The sequence below is a fragment of the Pseudorca crassidens genome, chromosome 11 (assembly GCF_039906515.1).
Source record: "Pseudorca crassidens isolate mPseCra1 chromosome 11, mPseCra1.hap1, whole genome shotgun sequence".
Classification (NCBI taxonomy): Eukaryota; Metazoa; Chordata; class Mammalia; order Artiodactyla; family Delphinidae; genus Pseudorca; species Pseudorca crassidens.
Genome location: NC_090306.1, coordinates 94,402,373 through 94,416,676, shown reverse-complemented (window position 1 = coordinate 94,416,676; position 14,304 = coordinate 94,402,373). Strand labels below are relative to the sequence as shown.

General features: G+C 37.7%; 1 protein-coding gene across 29 annotated transcripts in view; it reads left to right on the top strand.

The window, feature by feature from the left end:
• Positions 1–14,304, top strand: part of RBFOX2 (RNA binding fox-1 homolog 2) — a 261,970-nt gene that overhangs the window by 194,781 nt on the left and 52,885 nt on the right. For all 29 annotated transcript variants that reach the window (XR_010932590.1, XM_067697909.1, XM_067697907.1 and 26 more), the window contains one exon: positions 2,215–2,439. Coding sequence is in view for 28 of the 29 variants with exons in the window: in XM_067697909.1 (XP_067554010.1) it covers positions 2,215–2,439 (225 nt within the window). In the remaining variant the exon portion in view is untranslated. The remainder of the gene's footprint in view (positions 1–2,214; positions 2,440–14,304) is intronic.

Below are 14,304 nucleotides of genomic sequence, written 5' to 3'. Positions count from 1 at the left end.
TCATACTTAAGAATCCTCCCCACCGCAGTAATATTCCTAATATTTCTTATATTTTCATAGTTTTAGTAGTTATATTTTAATTTTTTTTTTTTTGCATATGCAGGTTGAGAGTTGAGGTTTATTTTTTTCCATTGGGTATTCAGTTTTTCACTTATTAAAAAGTCTTTCCTTCCGCCCATTGAATTGACTTGATGCCTAAATATTCGCTGTAAATGTTTATGTCTATCTCTGGATTCTTTTCTATCTCATTTATCTATTGTCTGTCTTTAAGCCAGTACCACACTGTTTTGATTACCATCACTTTATAAGTCTTGAACTCAGGTAGTCTGTGTTCTTTTTCAGAATTGTTGTGACTATTCTAGGTCCTTTGCATTTCTATATAAATTTTAATAACAGCTTGTCAATTTATGCAAAAATACCTGCTGAGATTTTGATTGTGTTTGTGGGGTTTGGGATGCATGGTCATCTTAAGAATATCCAGCTTTCCAATCTATGATTATATATTTCTCTATTTATAACAGCCTTTGTACATTTGTTCTGTTTTATTTTATGCAGATTGTCGTAATGATGGTTGAACCTTCCTTTAAAAATATTGTGAGATCTTTCTCCAATTCATTTTGTTTGCGACAGGATGAGTTTATTAATGGCCATTAAGTTAATGTTGAAAACCTGGGATGATGTTTAGACAGTGCTGCTGAAGTTCTGTTTCCTGCAACTCTCAGTGGGTAGAGAATCCCTTCTTAAATTGAGGGGGAGAAAGGATAACCGGGAGTGAGAAAGAAAGAAGAATAATTACTTCCTGGTTTGAAGGAAGTGATGCTCATGACTCGGAGGATTTTCTTTGATCCCTAATGATTTGATATCTAAAATATAGGGGGGGGGCTTCCCTGGTGGCGCAGTGGTTGCGAGTCCGCCTGCCGATGCAGGGGACACGGGTTCATGCCCCAGTCCGGGAAGATCCCACATGCCGCGGAGCGGCTGGGCCCGTGAGCCATGGCCGCTGAGCCTGCGCGTCCGGAGCCTGTACTCCGCAACGGGAGAGGCCACAACAGTGAGAGGCCCGCGTACCGCAAAAAATAATAATAATAATAATAATTAATAAATAAATAAATAAAATATAGGGGAAGGGGAAACCTATCAAAGTGCTAACATTTTTAAGCATTTGACCATCTCTGCCAACTACTTCCAGAAGAACAGTGGCTCCAGACTTTGCAGACTTGTATATCTTTAGTAAAATAAGGGCTCTGCCTTTTTTGGAATAGAATGGGAGGTCAGGAGGTCAGTTGTTGAGAAGAAAGGGCTTTATGAAATCTCTTACACAAGGTTTAAACTCCTCTTTTGTATCTGAACTTAGACTGAACAGAAGTAAGACAGGGGCTGTGGAGCCAAAATGGCTTCTAACAATTTCCTGTAGTTACTGTATGTTTAGTGATATTGCATGTATCACGCTGGATCCCAAGTAAACATCTGGGAATGGATGTCATGTGGAGAGGTATCCTGCTAGCCTTGTAATGCTAGCAGTAATTATGAGAAATTTTTTTGTCTGGGGAATTTTTTTGTCTATTTCTAATTTAAGGAAAGGGTTTTTTGTTGGTTTATTTTTTATTAACCTAGTAGCCAAGACTTAAATAAATCTCTACCTTGAAATCCAAAGGTTAATTTTTTTAATAATATGATTTCTGCTGAACTCTGTGTTCTTAAAATCTAGAGGTCTATATTGTCTGGTTTTGAGAATTTAATTTATACTGTCATTCTGCCTATTGCTATGAATTGTAATTTAGTGAAATTGATTTGTTTTCCCCTAAGAATCACTAAAGGGATAGAGAGTGTTCTAAGGAAAATACTAATGGTCCAAATGAATTTCAACTCTTGTAATTTATCTTCTGTGAGAAGTTTCCTGGCATTTAAAATTTTTTGGTGTAAAGGAAGATCTTTGGCCCTTTGGCAACTAGTCAACTTTAATATGATCACGGACCTGTCTAGAAACCACAAATAGACCGAAGTTGGGTGTGTTTGTGTGTCTCCATACATACACCTGTAAGTATACATATAGCAGTATTTCCCCTAATCCTGAGGCAGTAAGTAAGTGTTCCATTTTACCTGAGCAATGAGAGAATATTCAGGGAATTTTGTTCACTCACCTTAAAAATAATTATATGATGAGAATTTAAAGTCAATTTTTCTCCTTATTTTCTCTTTCTCTATTTGTTCTAGGGTAACCAGGAGCCAACAACAACTCCTGACGCAATGGTTCAGCCTTTTACTACCATCCCATTTCCACCACCTCCGCAAAATGGGATTCCCACAGAATACGGAGTGCCACACACTCAGGACTATGCCGGCCAGACCAGTGAGCATAACCTGACCCTCTATGGAAGCACACAAGCCCACGGGGAGCAGAGCAGCAACTCACCCAGCACACAGAACGGATCTCTGACGGTATGTGAGTGATGAGGTGGCGAGCAGAAGGCGGCGTGTCGTCGTCGTCGTTGGTCGTATTGAAATCTTCTTTTTAAGCATCACACCAGAAAACCCTTTGAAATAGTTTTGCATTTACATTACATTACATAGCGCTTATGTAATTTCAGTTCTACTCTAAGCAGTGTAATTAGAAGATAAGGATTTAGCATAAAACTCACGGTCATTGCCCAGGAGCTTACAGTCTAGAGAGGGGACAGACAGTACAACAAGGTAAGTACAGTGATGGGAGTTAACTTAGCAGGATGCTGCTCTTTTCAGCTTCCCAGGTAACCTTCGTCTTGCGGAATCTCACTGTCCCTTCTCTGCCCTCATCGTACAGAATCTGTCAGCAGCGTTCCACACATTGCCTCCCCCTCCTCCTTGAAATACTTAGTTGTTGGCTTTCATGACGCTCCCTGTTTCCCTCCTAAGCACTAGAAGCTCTTTCTTGGTCTCTTTTGTTGGTTCCTCTTTCTCTGTTCAGCTTTTAAATGTTGTGGTGCTCCAGGGCTGAGTCCTAGGACCCCTTTCCCTCCTATTTCATATGCTCTCTCTGTTGTATAATTATACTACTGAATTCACCTAGTTGCTCAGGCAAAACCTACGAGTCATTATTTCTTTATTTCTTTCATCTCTACATCCAGTCCATTAGCAAGTCTTGGTCCCCATAACCCTAGAACATTTTCTTAACTTCAGCCTCTTTCTCTTCATCCTCAGACCATAGTCTTAAGTGTGCATGATTAAGAGCTCAGCACTTCTGCCAGAGTTTTTGGGCCTGAGTCCTAATGTGACTCCTACTTAGCAGTATGACCTTTGGCCAGTTATTTAATCTCTCTGCCTTGGCTTGCTCATCTGTAAAATGAATAGCACCTATTTCAAGTGGCTTTTAGGAGACTTAAAAGAGTTTAATACACGTGAGGTGTTTATCATCATTGTCACCACTCTAGTCCAAACCTCTTCACTTATTTTCTATATTACTGTTGCCTAACTTATCACATAGCAGCCAAGATACTTTTTTTTTTTTTAATGAAAATAATGCTAATTTCCTGCTGGACTCTAATGGTTTCCTAACAGAATAAAATCCAGACTCTGTACTTGGTTTACTAATCCCTGGCCCCAGCCTACCTCTTTGACTTCATCTCTTACTACTTAGTAAGCAGGTAAAGGAAGTGTCATAAATTAACAATAGGTGTGTTATCACATCATACAGATCACTTCAAATGATTATGAACTCACAGACTTAACAGAACTGCTGGAAAAGAAGAAAAAAGAAAGAATAAAATACATAAATCAGAGGCTTTATCAAGGTATTTTAATGACTAAGTCTATTTCTTAACTAGTTATCAGTCTTTTCTTTTTTCTATTTTCTATTTCTTTTTAAGTCAATTTTGGTAATTGATGTTTTTCTAGGAATTTTTCTATTTCATCTTAATTATTCTTTTGGTATAAAGTTACTCATAATAATAATCCCATTTTCTATAATTTCTTTAGCGTCTGTAGTGATATCCCCTCTTTCATTCTTGATTTTGGTAATTATGTCTTCTTTTTTTCTTGGTCAGTCTAGCTAAGGTTTATTGATTTTGCAGCTTGTTCCAGAAAACCAGCTTTTGATTTCATTGACCTTTTCAAAAATCTGTTGTGTTTATATGTCACTGATTTCCGTTCTGATCTTTACTACTTCCTTCCTTCTACTTGCTTTGGGTTTGATTTGGTCTTTATTTTCCTAGCTTCTTGACTTGCAATGTTGGATCATTGATGTTAGAATTTTATCCTTTCTAATATGTGTTTAAAGCTATACCTTTCCCTTTAAGTTTCCCTATAGCTGCATCCCATAAAATGTGATATATTGTGTTTTCATTTTCATTCAGTTCAAGATATTTTTAAATTTTTCCTTTGATTTCTTCTTTGATCTTGGTTTACATAGACGTGTGTTGTTTAATTTCCCAATGTTTGAGGATGTCTCAAGTTTTTTTTCTTTAATCCCTTTGTGCTCAGAGAATATTCTTTGTATGCTTTGAGTCTTTTTAAACTTAGTGAGACTTGTTTTATGGCTTAGTAGGTGGTCTGTCCTACAGAATGTTCCTAACCAGTTGGGCCTTTTATCAATATGAAATGTCCCTCTTTGTCTCTATTAATATTTCTTGTCTTAAGTCTATTTCGTGTGATATTAATATAACTACTTGAACTTTCTCATGATTACTATTTGCATGACATCTTTTTCCTTCATTTTGTTTCAAACTCTTTGAATCTAAGATGTGTCTCTTGTAAAAAACATAACATCTGGATCTTACTTCTTTTTCCAGTCTGAAAATTATTGCCTTTTTATCAGAGCATTTAGTCTATTTACATTTAATGTAGTTGTTAATGTGTGTGGATTTATGTCTGCCATTTTACTATTTGTTTTTATATGTCTTATGTCCTTTATTGTTCCTTCTTTACTGATTTATGTTAATTCTTTCTGTACCTTCTAAATCCTTTTGTGATTTTTTAAATTAGTTATTTATTTGTGTTATTAATGTATTTTCTTAGTTCTTGATCAAGGATTACATCTTTGAGTTATCACAACCTGCTGATGGCTGTGTGTATATGTGTGTGTGTGTGTGTGTGTGTTATTCTGGTAAAATATAGCAGCTTTGATCCAATATAGCTCTATCCCTCACCATCCTTTGTGCTGTTATTGTCATATATGTAGATAGATAGATAGATATAGATATAGAGAGAGAGAGAGAGAGAGCACTTCATACATATATACGAAGTGCTATAGTATTACAGTTACTACTTTAAAAATCTTCTATTTTTAAAGAAATTTACCATTTCCAGTGATTTTCTTAGCTTCCTATGGATTTGAGTTATTTTCCGATGTCATTTCCTTTCAGCTGGTAGCACATCTTTTAGTATTTCTGTAGACTAGGTCTGCTTGAAACAAATTTTCTGTTTTTGTTTACCTAGAATACCTTTATTTTGTCTTCATTTTTGAAGGCTAGCTGTAGAATTCTTGGTTGACGTTTTTGCCCCAACTCCTCAGCCCTCTGGCCTCTGATGAGAAGTCAGTTGTTAATCCTGTTGTTGTTCCCCTGTATGTGATGAGTTGTTTTTCTCTTGCTGTCTTCAAGATTTTTTTGTTTGTCTTTGGCTTTGAGCAGTTTGACGCTGATATGTCTAGGATAAATCTCTTTGTTTTATCATACGTGGAGTGCATTGAGATTTTGAGGTCTGTAGATTGTTTGCCATCAAAATTAGCAAGTTTTTGAACGTAATTTTTTCAAATATTTGTTCTTTCCTTTTGTTCCTCCTCCTGGGACTTTTGCTACAAGTAATGGGGATGCTTGTTCCCCACAGGTTCAGATTCTGTTTGTTTGTTTGTTTGTTTTTAAGCTGAATCTAAACAGAATCTAAGGTTCTACTCATTTTTCTTCAGTCTTCTTTCCGTTCTTTTGATTGGATCATTTCTGTTGATCTGTTTCAGTTTACTCTTTCTTTTTTCCGCCATATCAAATCGGCTATTAAGCCCATCTAGTGAATTTTTATTTTAGTTAATGTACTTTTCAACTCTGGAATTTTCATTTAGGATTTCTGTATCTCTATTGAGATTCCTTACTTGTCATCGTATTTCCTTTAATTCTTTGAATACATTTGTAATTGTTACTTTGAAGTCACCTGCAGACTCTAACATCCAGTCCTCCTCAGAGCCCGTTTCTAGTTACTGCTTGTTTTCTTGAGTTGGGGCCACACTTTTCCTGTTTCTTTGCATGTCTTGTAACTTTTTAGTAAATTAGACATTTTAGTAATATATTTTAACAACTCTAAAGTTTTTTGGTTTTGTTTTTGTTTTTGAGAGGTGTAGGTGAGTATATATGTGTGAGTTTTAAATAGTTTGCCTGTACTTAAACTGTGGGCTCCTCTGTGGTGTGCAGCCACTGATGTGTCTGCTTAGTGATTTTCATTCTCGTTTTTGCTTTTTAGCCTGACTGGGAGTCACCCCTGTGTCTCCATAGCCTATTGGTCAGCCAGTGATTTGGGCATAAGTTGTGCTTAATTAAGCACCTGGAGTGTGGAAAGCTTCCACCCTCTGCTGATCTGGTTTTGGGTTGGGAAGTGCATTTCACAGTACAGCCAGTTCTCAAGTATGCCTTGGCTTTTTCTTTCTGTTGGGCCCTTTTATGTCTCCCCTCCTCATCTGCATATGTTCACAGTCAGCCAGGGATGTGAGGAGATCATATCTAGTTATTCTACTATTCTCTCATTTCCAGGATCTTCCCTTCAGATTTCTAGCTGATCCACCACTCACCCCAATCAGACCACAGCCTCAAGCTAGAAGAACTATATTTCCCCTGTTAGGTTCCCACCAAGTGTGCCACTTTAGCAGACAAGTCTGTGGTTTTCTACTGCGCCCCCCACCCCAGTACCCCAAGTGGAGTCCGCCCCCTCTGGCAGCAAAGCTGCTGGGTTTTGTGGCCCAGCCCTATCCTGATGAGCTCTCCCAGAAGAGCTGAGGATTAGAGGGTGGGGTTAGTGAGTTGGAGTAGGCCCAGGCAATAAGTTTGTAGACTCCTTCATGTTTTACTCTAAAGCTCTAGCAACTTTTCAAGAAACTTCTCTATTTATTTTCTGCCTCTGATTGATTTCCAGGACCGTGAAATGAGTGACAAGTTTTCTTATTGTTTTGAGGAGAGGATTCACTGACCTCTTCATGCCATCAGAGCCAGAAGTCCCTTCCTTGAATCACTTCATGGTCGTTTGTACTGCACCTCTCCTCACCACTGCCCATTTATTTCTCTTTCTCTTTTTTTCCCTATTGCCACCGTTTCCCATTGTTTCAGATTCCTGGATTATGTGTCTCTAATGACAGTATTAACGGCGAGCTCTGTTCCTTAATATAAATATATACAGTTAAGACTTCTGTTCTTCATCCATATTAGAAACTATTCAGTATATAATTTTGCATTATATTGACCAATTTGAGTTTCTAAAGATGTATCGAAATAAGATTAGGAATCCTTAAGAATAGATTGTGAATTTATTGGTGCTGAGGAGAAAATGGAAAATCCTTGAGTTGTGCCTGCAAACAGAACACAAGTTCTGTCATTTTAGGAAGTTGCTAACAATAAAATGGGAAATTATTAGGAAGCTCTGGTTGAAGATACTTCTTTTTTTTTTTTTTTTTTTTTTTGCGGTATGCGGGCCTCTCACTGTTGTGGCCTCTCCCGGTGCGGAGCACAGGCTCAGCGGCCATGGCTCATGGGCCCAGCCGCTCTGCGGCATGTGGGATCTTCCTGGACCGGGGCACGAACCCGTGTCCCCTACATCGGCAGGCGGACTCTCAACCACTGTGCCACCAGGGAAGCCCAATACTTCTTACATTTTTAAGTGTCCATTTTAATTGTGAGTGTGAATCCACTGCTCTTAAGCCATTTTACCTTTGGAAGTTGTGTGTGGGTGTGTTTAGAGAGCGATCGAGCAGTAAGTAGAGCAGTATATTGTAAAACCTACCTAGATTTGACAACCATATAAATTATTCTGTTAAACCTTTACCTTCTACTTATATGTTTCATAAAAAGAGTCTGGTAATTCCTGTAGCCAATTAAATTCAAAAGGTAGATAAGAAGCATTGTTATTTATAAATAAATGATATCTTAAATTTGTATAACACTTTTCAGTTGAAAGCTTGATTCCACAAACACTATTTTATTGTGGCTCATAAAATAGCCCTTTGTGGTATGTTATTGTTTTTCTACTTGGGGAATTCAAAGTCTTTACTCTCCAGTCTGCCACTCTGACTCCCCATCTCCAACTCAATGGAAGTGATCGTGAATATATGCACTGGTCCTCTGAGCAGATGCTTGTGCATCTTTTCCCGCTCAGTCCAAGTGTTAGCTCTGCTGGGAAGCCCTGCTTGACTTTCCTAGGCAAAGCCAAATTCATGTATCCTTCATTTAGGCTCAGGTAGACTTCTGAGCTACCACCTTTTGTGGAACTTACGAGGTGTGATGTTTTTTGTTCACTTCTGTCTCCCTAACTAAACTGTAAGCTTCTTTTGCATTCCCCGACTTGTCATAGTACCTGGCACTTAATAGTTACTCAGTAAATATTTCTTGGGGAAAACAATGAAAGAAGATACAGGTGTGCCATGGGAGGTCTGAGGAGAGAGAAGTGAGCTCCTTGTGAAGATGGCATTGATCTGGGCCTTGTATTATGGGTGACTAGAATTCAGACATGTTTAGATGGTGGTGGGAAGAATTAGGAAAGTCATTTCTCAAAGCAAAGTTGGAGAGATGGGAAAGATCAAAATGTCTTTGAATAAAAGCATGGGTTTCTGTTTGGTTGAAGCTTGGGTGCTTGGTGGAGACTAGTGGGAAATAGGTGGGAGAAAGGTCCCTTGAGAGTACAAATTGGGAAGAGCATTTGAATGCCTGGCTGAGAAATCACTTTATTAAAGGTATTTGAGCAGGAAATGGAAGTGAGCAGAATTGTGCTTCAGAAGATTAATCTCTTGCATGTACAAGATAGTAGAGGAGCAGGAAGACTGGTTAGGAAAGGGTCTTATGGTTGGAGTTGATAATGGGGTTCTGGATTAGGGGTTGCAGTGATTATATACAGGAGGAAGTGAATTGAAGAGAAATTATGAAGATAGAATAAACAGAATTTGACAGCTGATTGGATAAGTAAAATAAGGAGATCAGAGTCAAAGATTTTTCATCCTTATTGCAATAACTATATCTTGAATAAAATCATTTTACCCCCCAAGTTTCAGTTTCCTCACCTATCAAATGAAGGTACTAATTCCTACCTGACAGAATTGTAGTGAGAATAAATTAGAAAAGCTTTGGAGATTACTTGTTTAAATAGTTATCGAGATAATCGCTTTTACTGTCTTTTTAAATCAGCTGTCCTGGTTGATGTCGTTTATTTGCGCTTTTTATTATTGTGTATTTTAATAGATCTTGTTTATGTTGGATAGTCCCATCTTGTTGATGGGGAGAACAAAAAGAAAGGATTTCTGACATAAAAATGAGAAATAAGCAATGAAATCTGGAGTTTTATTTTCAAAATATATTTTAGAAATTGATTTTAACATTGGGCTAGATGCTTCTTGTACTCTTAAGATGAGAGCTTGTTTTGACAGTCCTTTGGTCCCGTAGTGTGCATTAGCAAGAGAGATAGCAGTCAGGCGGCTCCCAGCTGGGTCTGCAGAGGCTTGATTATCGCTGAGCCTGCCTGCGGAGAAGAAAGGACCTCAGTTCCTGTATGTTTAGATATTTTCCAAATGCCAGCAGGCGTAAATAGCCGAAGTATTGGAAGTAGATAAGCTTTGGTGAGTGATCTTCAGATACAAGATTTATATTTGTGCACATATTCTGCCAACCTATTGGATCATACTTTCCCTGAGGGCAGGAACTATTACTTGCCCTCCTCTTATTACTCCCAGTGATACACAATGGACATTTACTAAGTGGTTTTTGAATGAAAAAAGAAGCTTATAAAGGCAGAGTAAGCTGCTAGTCAGTAACATCTTTTGAAGTATTTGAACAGAGTTGTTGGTGCATCTAAATTGAGGGAATAGTTGAGTGGTCGCTGTGCTATATCATAATCTGCTGTAGATTTTATAGCCCTCCTCACTGGTGGGCCTTTGAGCACAGCTCCAAGTAAAGATGACTCAGACCCCATGTTGTTCATCATCCTCAGTTTCTTCTCTTTTTTGTACACCCTTTCTCTGGAGTTGAAGCCAGATTTCCTTGCATTTCTCTACCATCAGAAGATCAGTCTAACCGTCCTCCCTTGGAATTACCCACTGACCCTTACCTGAAGATGCCTTGTAGATTGGTGACCCATCAAATGTAGCCAGGAAGTTATACCACTTAACAGTGGGTCCATTTGCCCACACCAGGACTTCTGGAATATAATGGTAAAAATGGGGCCCATATCCTTCTCTCATGTTGTGTATTGTTGGGCGATGTTACCTTCAGCCTGCAGCGTAGGTATGATCATTAGCATTTTCCATCTCCAGGCTAGAGTTAGAGGCCTGGGACAACAGAGGATTCATTCATGCAGTCATCCAGTTTTCCAAGAGATGGAAAAGCTGCCTATGAGCAGCTTGGCAAGTTCACAGCTGGATTGATGAGGAAACTATAGCCTGGTCTGAAATGCAAAAGTTGCTGCAGAAAACCACACTCAGAGCCAGGCATGCATATTTTTCAAGAGAGAAAATTGCCCTTTGGTTCACGTAAGACTCAAGACACCCTTTCAGCAAATTGTTAATATTGTTAAGTTGTGATTGTTGCTTCTTCTCTTTTGCATGCCTTCATTTATTTATTTTTATTTACTTATTAATTACTGATTATTATTACCCATTCTACCCCCACCCCACCCCTCAAAAAAAGAAACTGAAGCTGAAAAGTTTTGAGAACGGTCATACTCTGCTCTACTGGCCCTTGCTGCTCTCCCGTATGTTAGGGTAAGAATAAAGAAGCACTGATGATTAACTTAGTAGTGCAGTTTTTCTTAACCTGTCTACAAGAGTTGTGCATTTTCCGTAAATATTTGTACTATCTTTTGAAGTCGGTAAACTCTGTTTAGAATCACTGAATTTTAAAGCCAAAATAGATTTTAGAAATCATCTCACGCCCTCCTTTTACAGCAGAGGTCAGCAGTTTTAAGCGACTTGAACAAGGTTACAGCTAGCTCAAAACAGAGCTGGGACTCAGGAAATCTGCTTGAAGTCAAGGGCTTTTTTTCTGCTTCCCCATGTAAATTATAAAAAATGAAAGCCATCTCTAGACATGGTCTTAGTTTCCACTTACTCTTCAACTTTAAACCCAAGAACTTCAACTAGAACATACTTACAGATTTCTTTCATTCTGAAGCGTACATTAAAATATTAAAGAATCATTCAGTTAAGTATAAAGTTTTTAAAAATTGAGGTTATTGTCTCTGGTGTTTCTCTCTATATATAATTTCTACATAATTCTGACTCGTGGTTTTAAAAAAGTGACTTGCTGTGGTTTTTGTTAACTGTGATACTGGTTTTTGTTTCCTGGGGTAATATATGGTAATATTACATATACAAATGATGCCATTTAGAATTCTTTTTTATAACACTTTGACCCACCGAGAAAATAGAACTAGATATTTTCTTTTTTGCGGTACGCGGGCCTCTCACTGTTGTGGCCTCTCCCGTTGCGGAGCGCAGACTCAGCGGCCATGGCTCACTGGCCCAGCCGCTCCGCGGCATGTGGGATCTTCCCGGACCGGGGCACGAACCCGTGTCCCCTGCATCGGCAGGTGGACTCTCAACCACTGCGCCACCAGGGAAGCCCCAGAACTAGATATTTTCTGAAGAAAATTGAGTTACTAGTTTATTGGGGAAATGTTAGCTGACATTTAAATGCCCAAACAAGACTAGATTCTCAGAATTTGACTTGTACCAATACTCAAATACACAGAAGAAATACTTAAGCATTTCTCTTTAAAATAACTAAATCTAAACGTACTTTTGCTCAAGTAAGGAATTATTCTACATAAATGTAAATTCAATTTTTTATGCCCCCAAAATTGTGTTTGGTGTTAGCACTGGAAAAAATAATTTTATATGCATAGGTATTCTTGGTATGTTATTTTAGCACTGTGAAATTACCCTGATTTTCAGTAACTAAGTATATAAGCCAAGATTTCACTTTTTAGAAAGATATTCTATCATGTTAGGAGTACTCTTTAAGAAGGAATTCATAAGATCTAATTCCACCAGTTTTAACCCAGTATATACTCCATTATAAACATTTATAAAATTGCTTTAAATTTTAGATGCTAACAAGTCTAGTTGGTGGATCTTCATGGATTGTAGTACCAGATTTTTCTTTAAGGCACTGTAAAGTGACATAATGAAAAGTGTCCCAACTTACTTTCTAAAATATTATCAGGAGAGACTGAATATTTTTTAAAGCTGTTTTTTAAAAACTGTTTCTATTTATATAATATTGTGGTTAGGGCGCTTGAGCTAGGAAACCAGATTGAGTTAGGTTTAGCTCCCAGCTCCTTCCATTTGTTAAATGTATAACCCTGAGAGAATTATAACTAATGCTCATTTTCCTCACCTGTAAAACTGGTGATACTAGTTCCTAACTCATAGGGTTGTTTTTAGGATTAAATGAGAAAATGTACAGCAAGTACTTTGTATAATGCCTGGCACATAACAAATATTCAATAAATATTAGCTATAATTCTATTGGTATATAATTATTACATTTCAAAGAAGGTGTTAATAGGCAGTTCTTAAGTTAAAATAATACAAATTAACAGGCTGTCCAATTATATATCTCTTTTCTCTTTTGCCATTTTTTTCCCTCATACCCTTGGGAGCTTGTGCTCTAAGGGCCATCCTGATAAAAGCAGTATTTTTCAAAGTGAATTTTATATTTTGATCCACAAAAATGAATGAATGAGTGAATGAATGAATGATATATATAATATATGTTTAGGGAGAAAGGTGAGTTTTTTGTCTTCACAATTCACAGGAAACCTTTTAACTTTGTTTAGTCCAGTATTTCCCAAATTTATTTGACCCTGAAACTCATTTTCTACAAAATACCAGTTAACATCCTGCAGAACTGTCATTCTACCCTTTGGGAAGTATTGCTCTATGATTTTTGAAGCATGTATACACACACGTATCCTTTAGATGTACTTAAAGCTGTTTTGGGCAATGACCTTTCCATTAGATTTTCTCGGGTATAAAATACATCAGTCTTATTTAATACAAGTTTGAATCATTCAAAATGGAAATAGTGTGATACAGAAAAATTAATGACACTTCACTTTTGTGCAGATTTTAAACTGTTAACAAAATTCAACTGAGTAAATTTAAGAGCTCATATTGGCTTTATTCAGTGATTCATGAATTCGGTGGCATCCAATCTAGCACATAGAAAGGAGCTCTGAGTAAAATTGTCATTATATGCAGATGACATGATATAGAAAACCCTAAAGACTCCACACAGAAACTATTAGACCTGATAAACCAATTCAGCAAGGTAGCAGGATACACGATTAACATTGCATTTCTTTCTTTACACTAACAATGAAATATCAGAAGGGGAAAGTAAGAAAACAGTCCCTTTAAAATCACATCAAAAAATAAAATAAAATAAAATAAAATACTTAGGAATAAACCTGACAAGGCGGTGAAAGAATATGCTGAAAACTATAAAACGTTGATAAAGGAAATTGGAGATGATTCAAAGAAATGGAAAGATATCCCATGCTCTTGGATTGGAAGAATTAATATTGTTAAAATGGCCACACTACCCAAAGCAATCTACAGATTCAATGCAATCCCTATCAAATTACTCATGACATTTTTCACAAAACCAAAACAAGTAGTCCTAAAATTTGTATGGAACCATAAAAGACCCAGAATTGCCAAAGCAATCCTGAGGAAAAAGAACAAAGCTGGAGGCATAACCTTCTCAGACTTCAGACAATACTACAAAGCTACGTAATCAAAACAGTCTGGTATTGGCACAAAAGCAGACATATGGATCAATGGCACAGAATAGAGAGCCCAAAATAAATCCACACACCTACTGTCAATTACTCTTCAACAAAGAAGAGAAAAACATACAATGGAGAAAAGACAGTCTCTTCAGCAAGTGGTGTTGGGAAAGCTGGACAGCCACATGTAAATCAATGAAGATGGAACACTCCCTCACACCCCACACAAAAGTAAACTTAAGGGCTTCCCTGGTGGCGCAGTGGTTGAGAGTCCGCCTGCGGATGCAGGGGACATGGGTTCGAGCCCCGGTCTGGGAAGATCCCACATGCCGCGGAGCGGCTGGGCCCGTGAGCCATGGC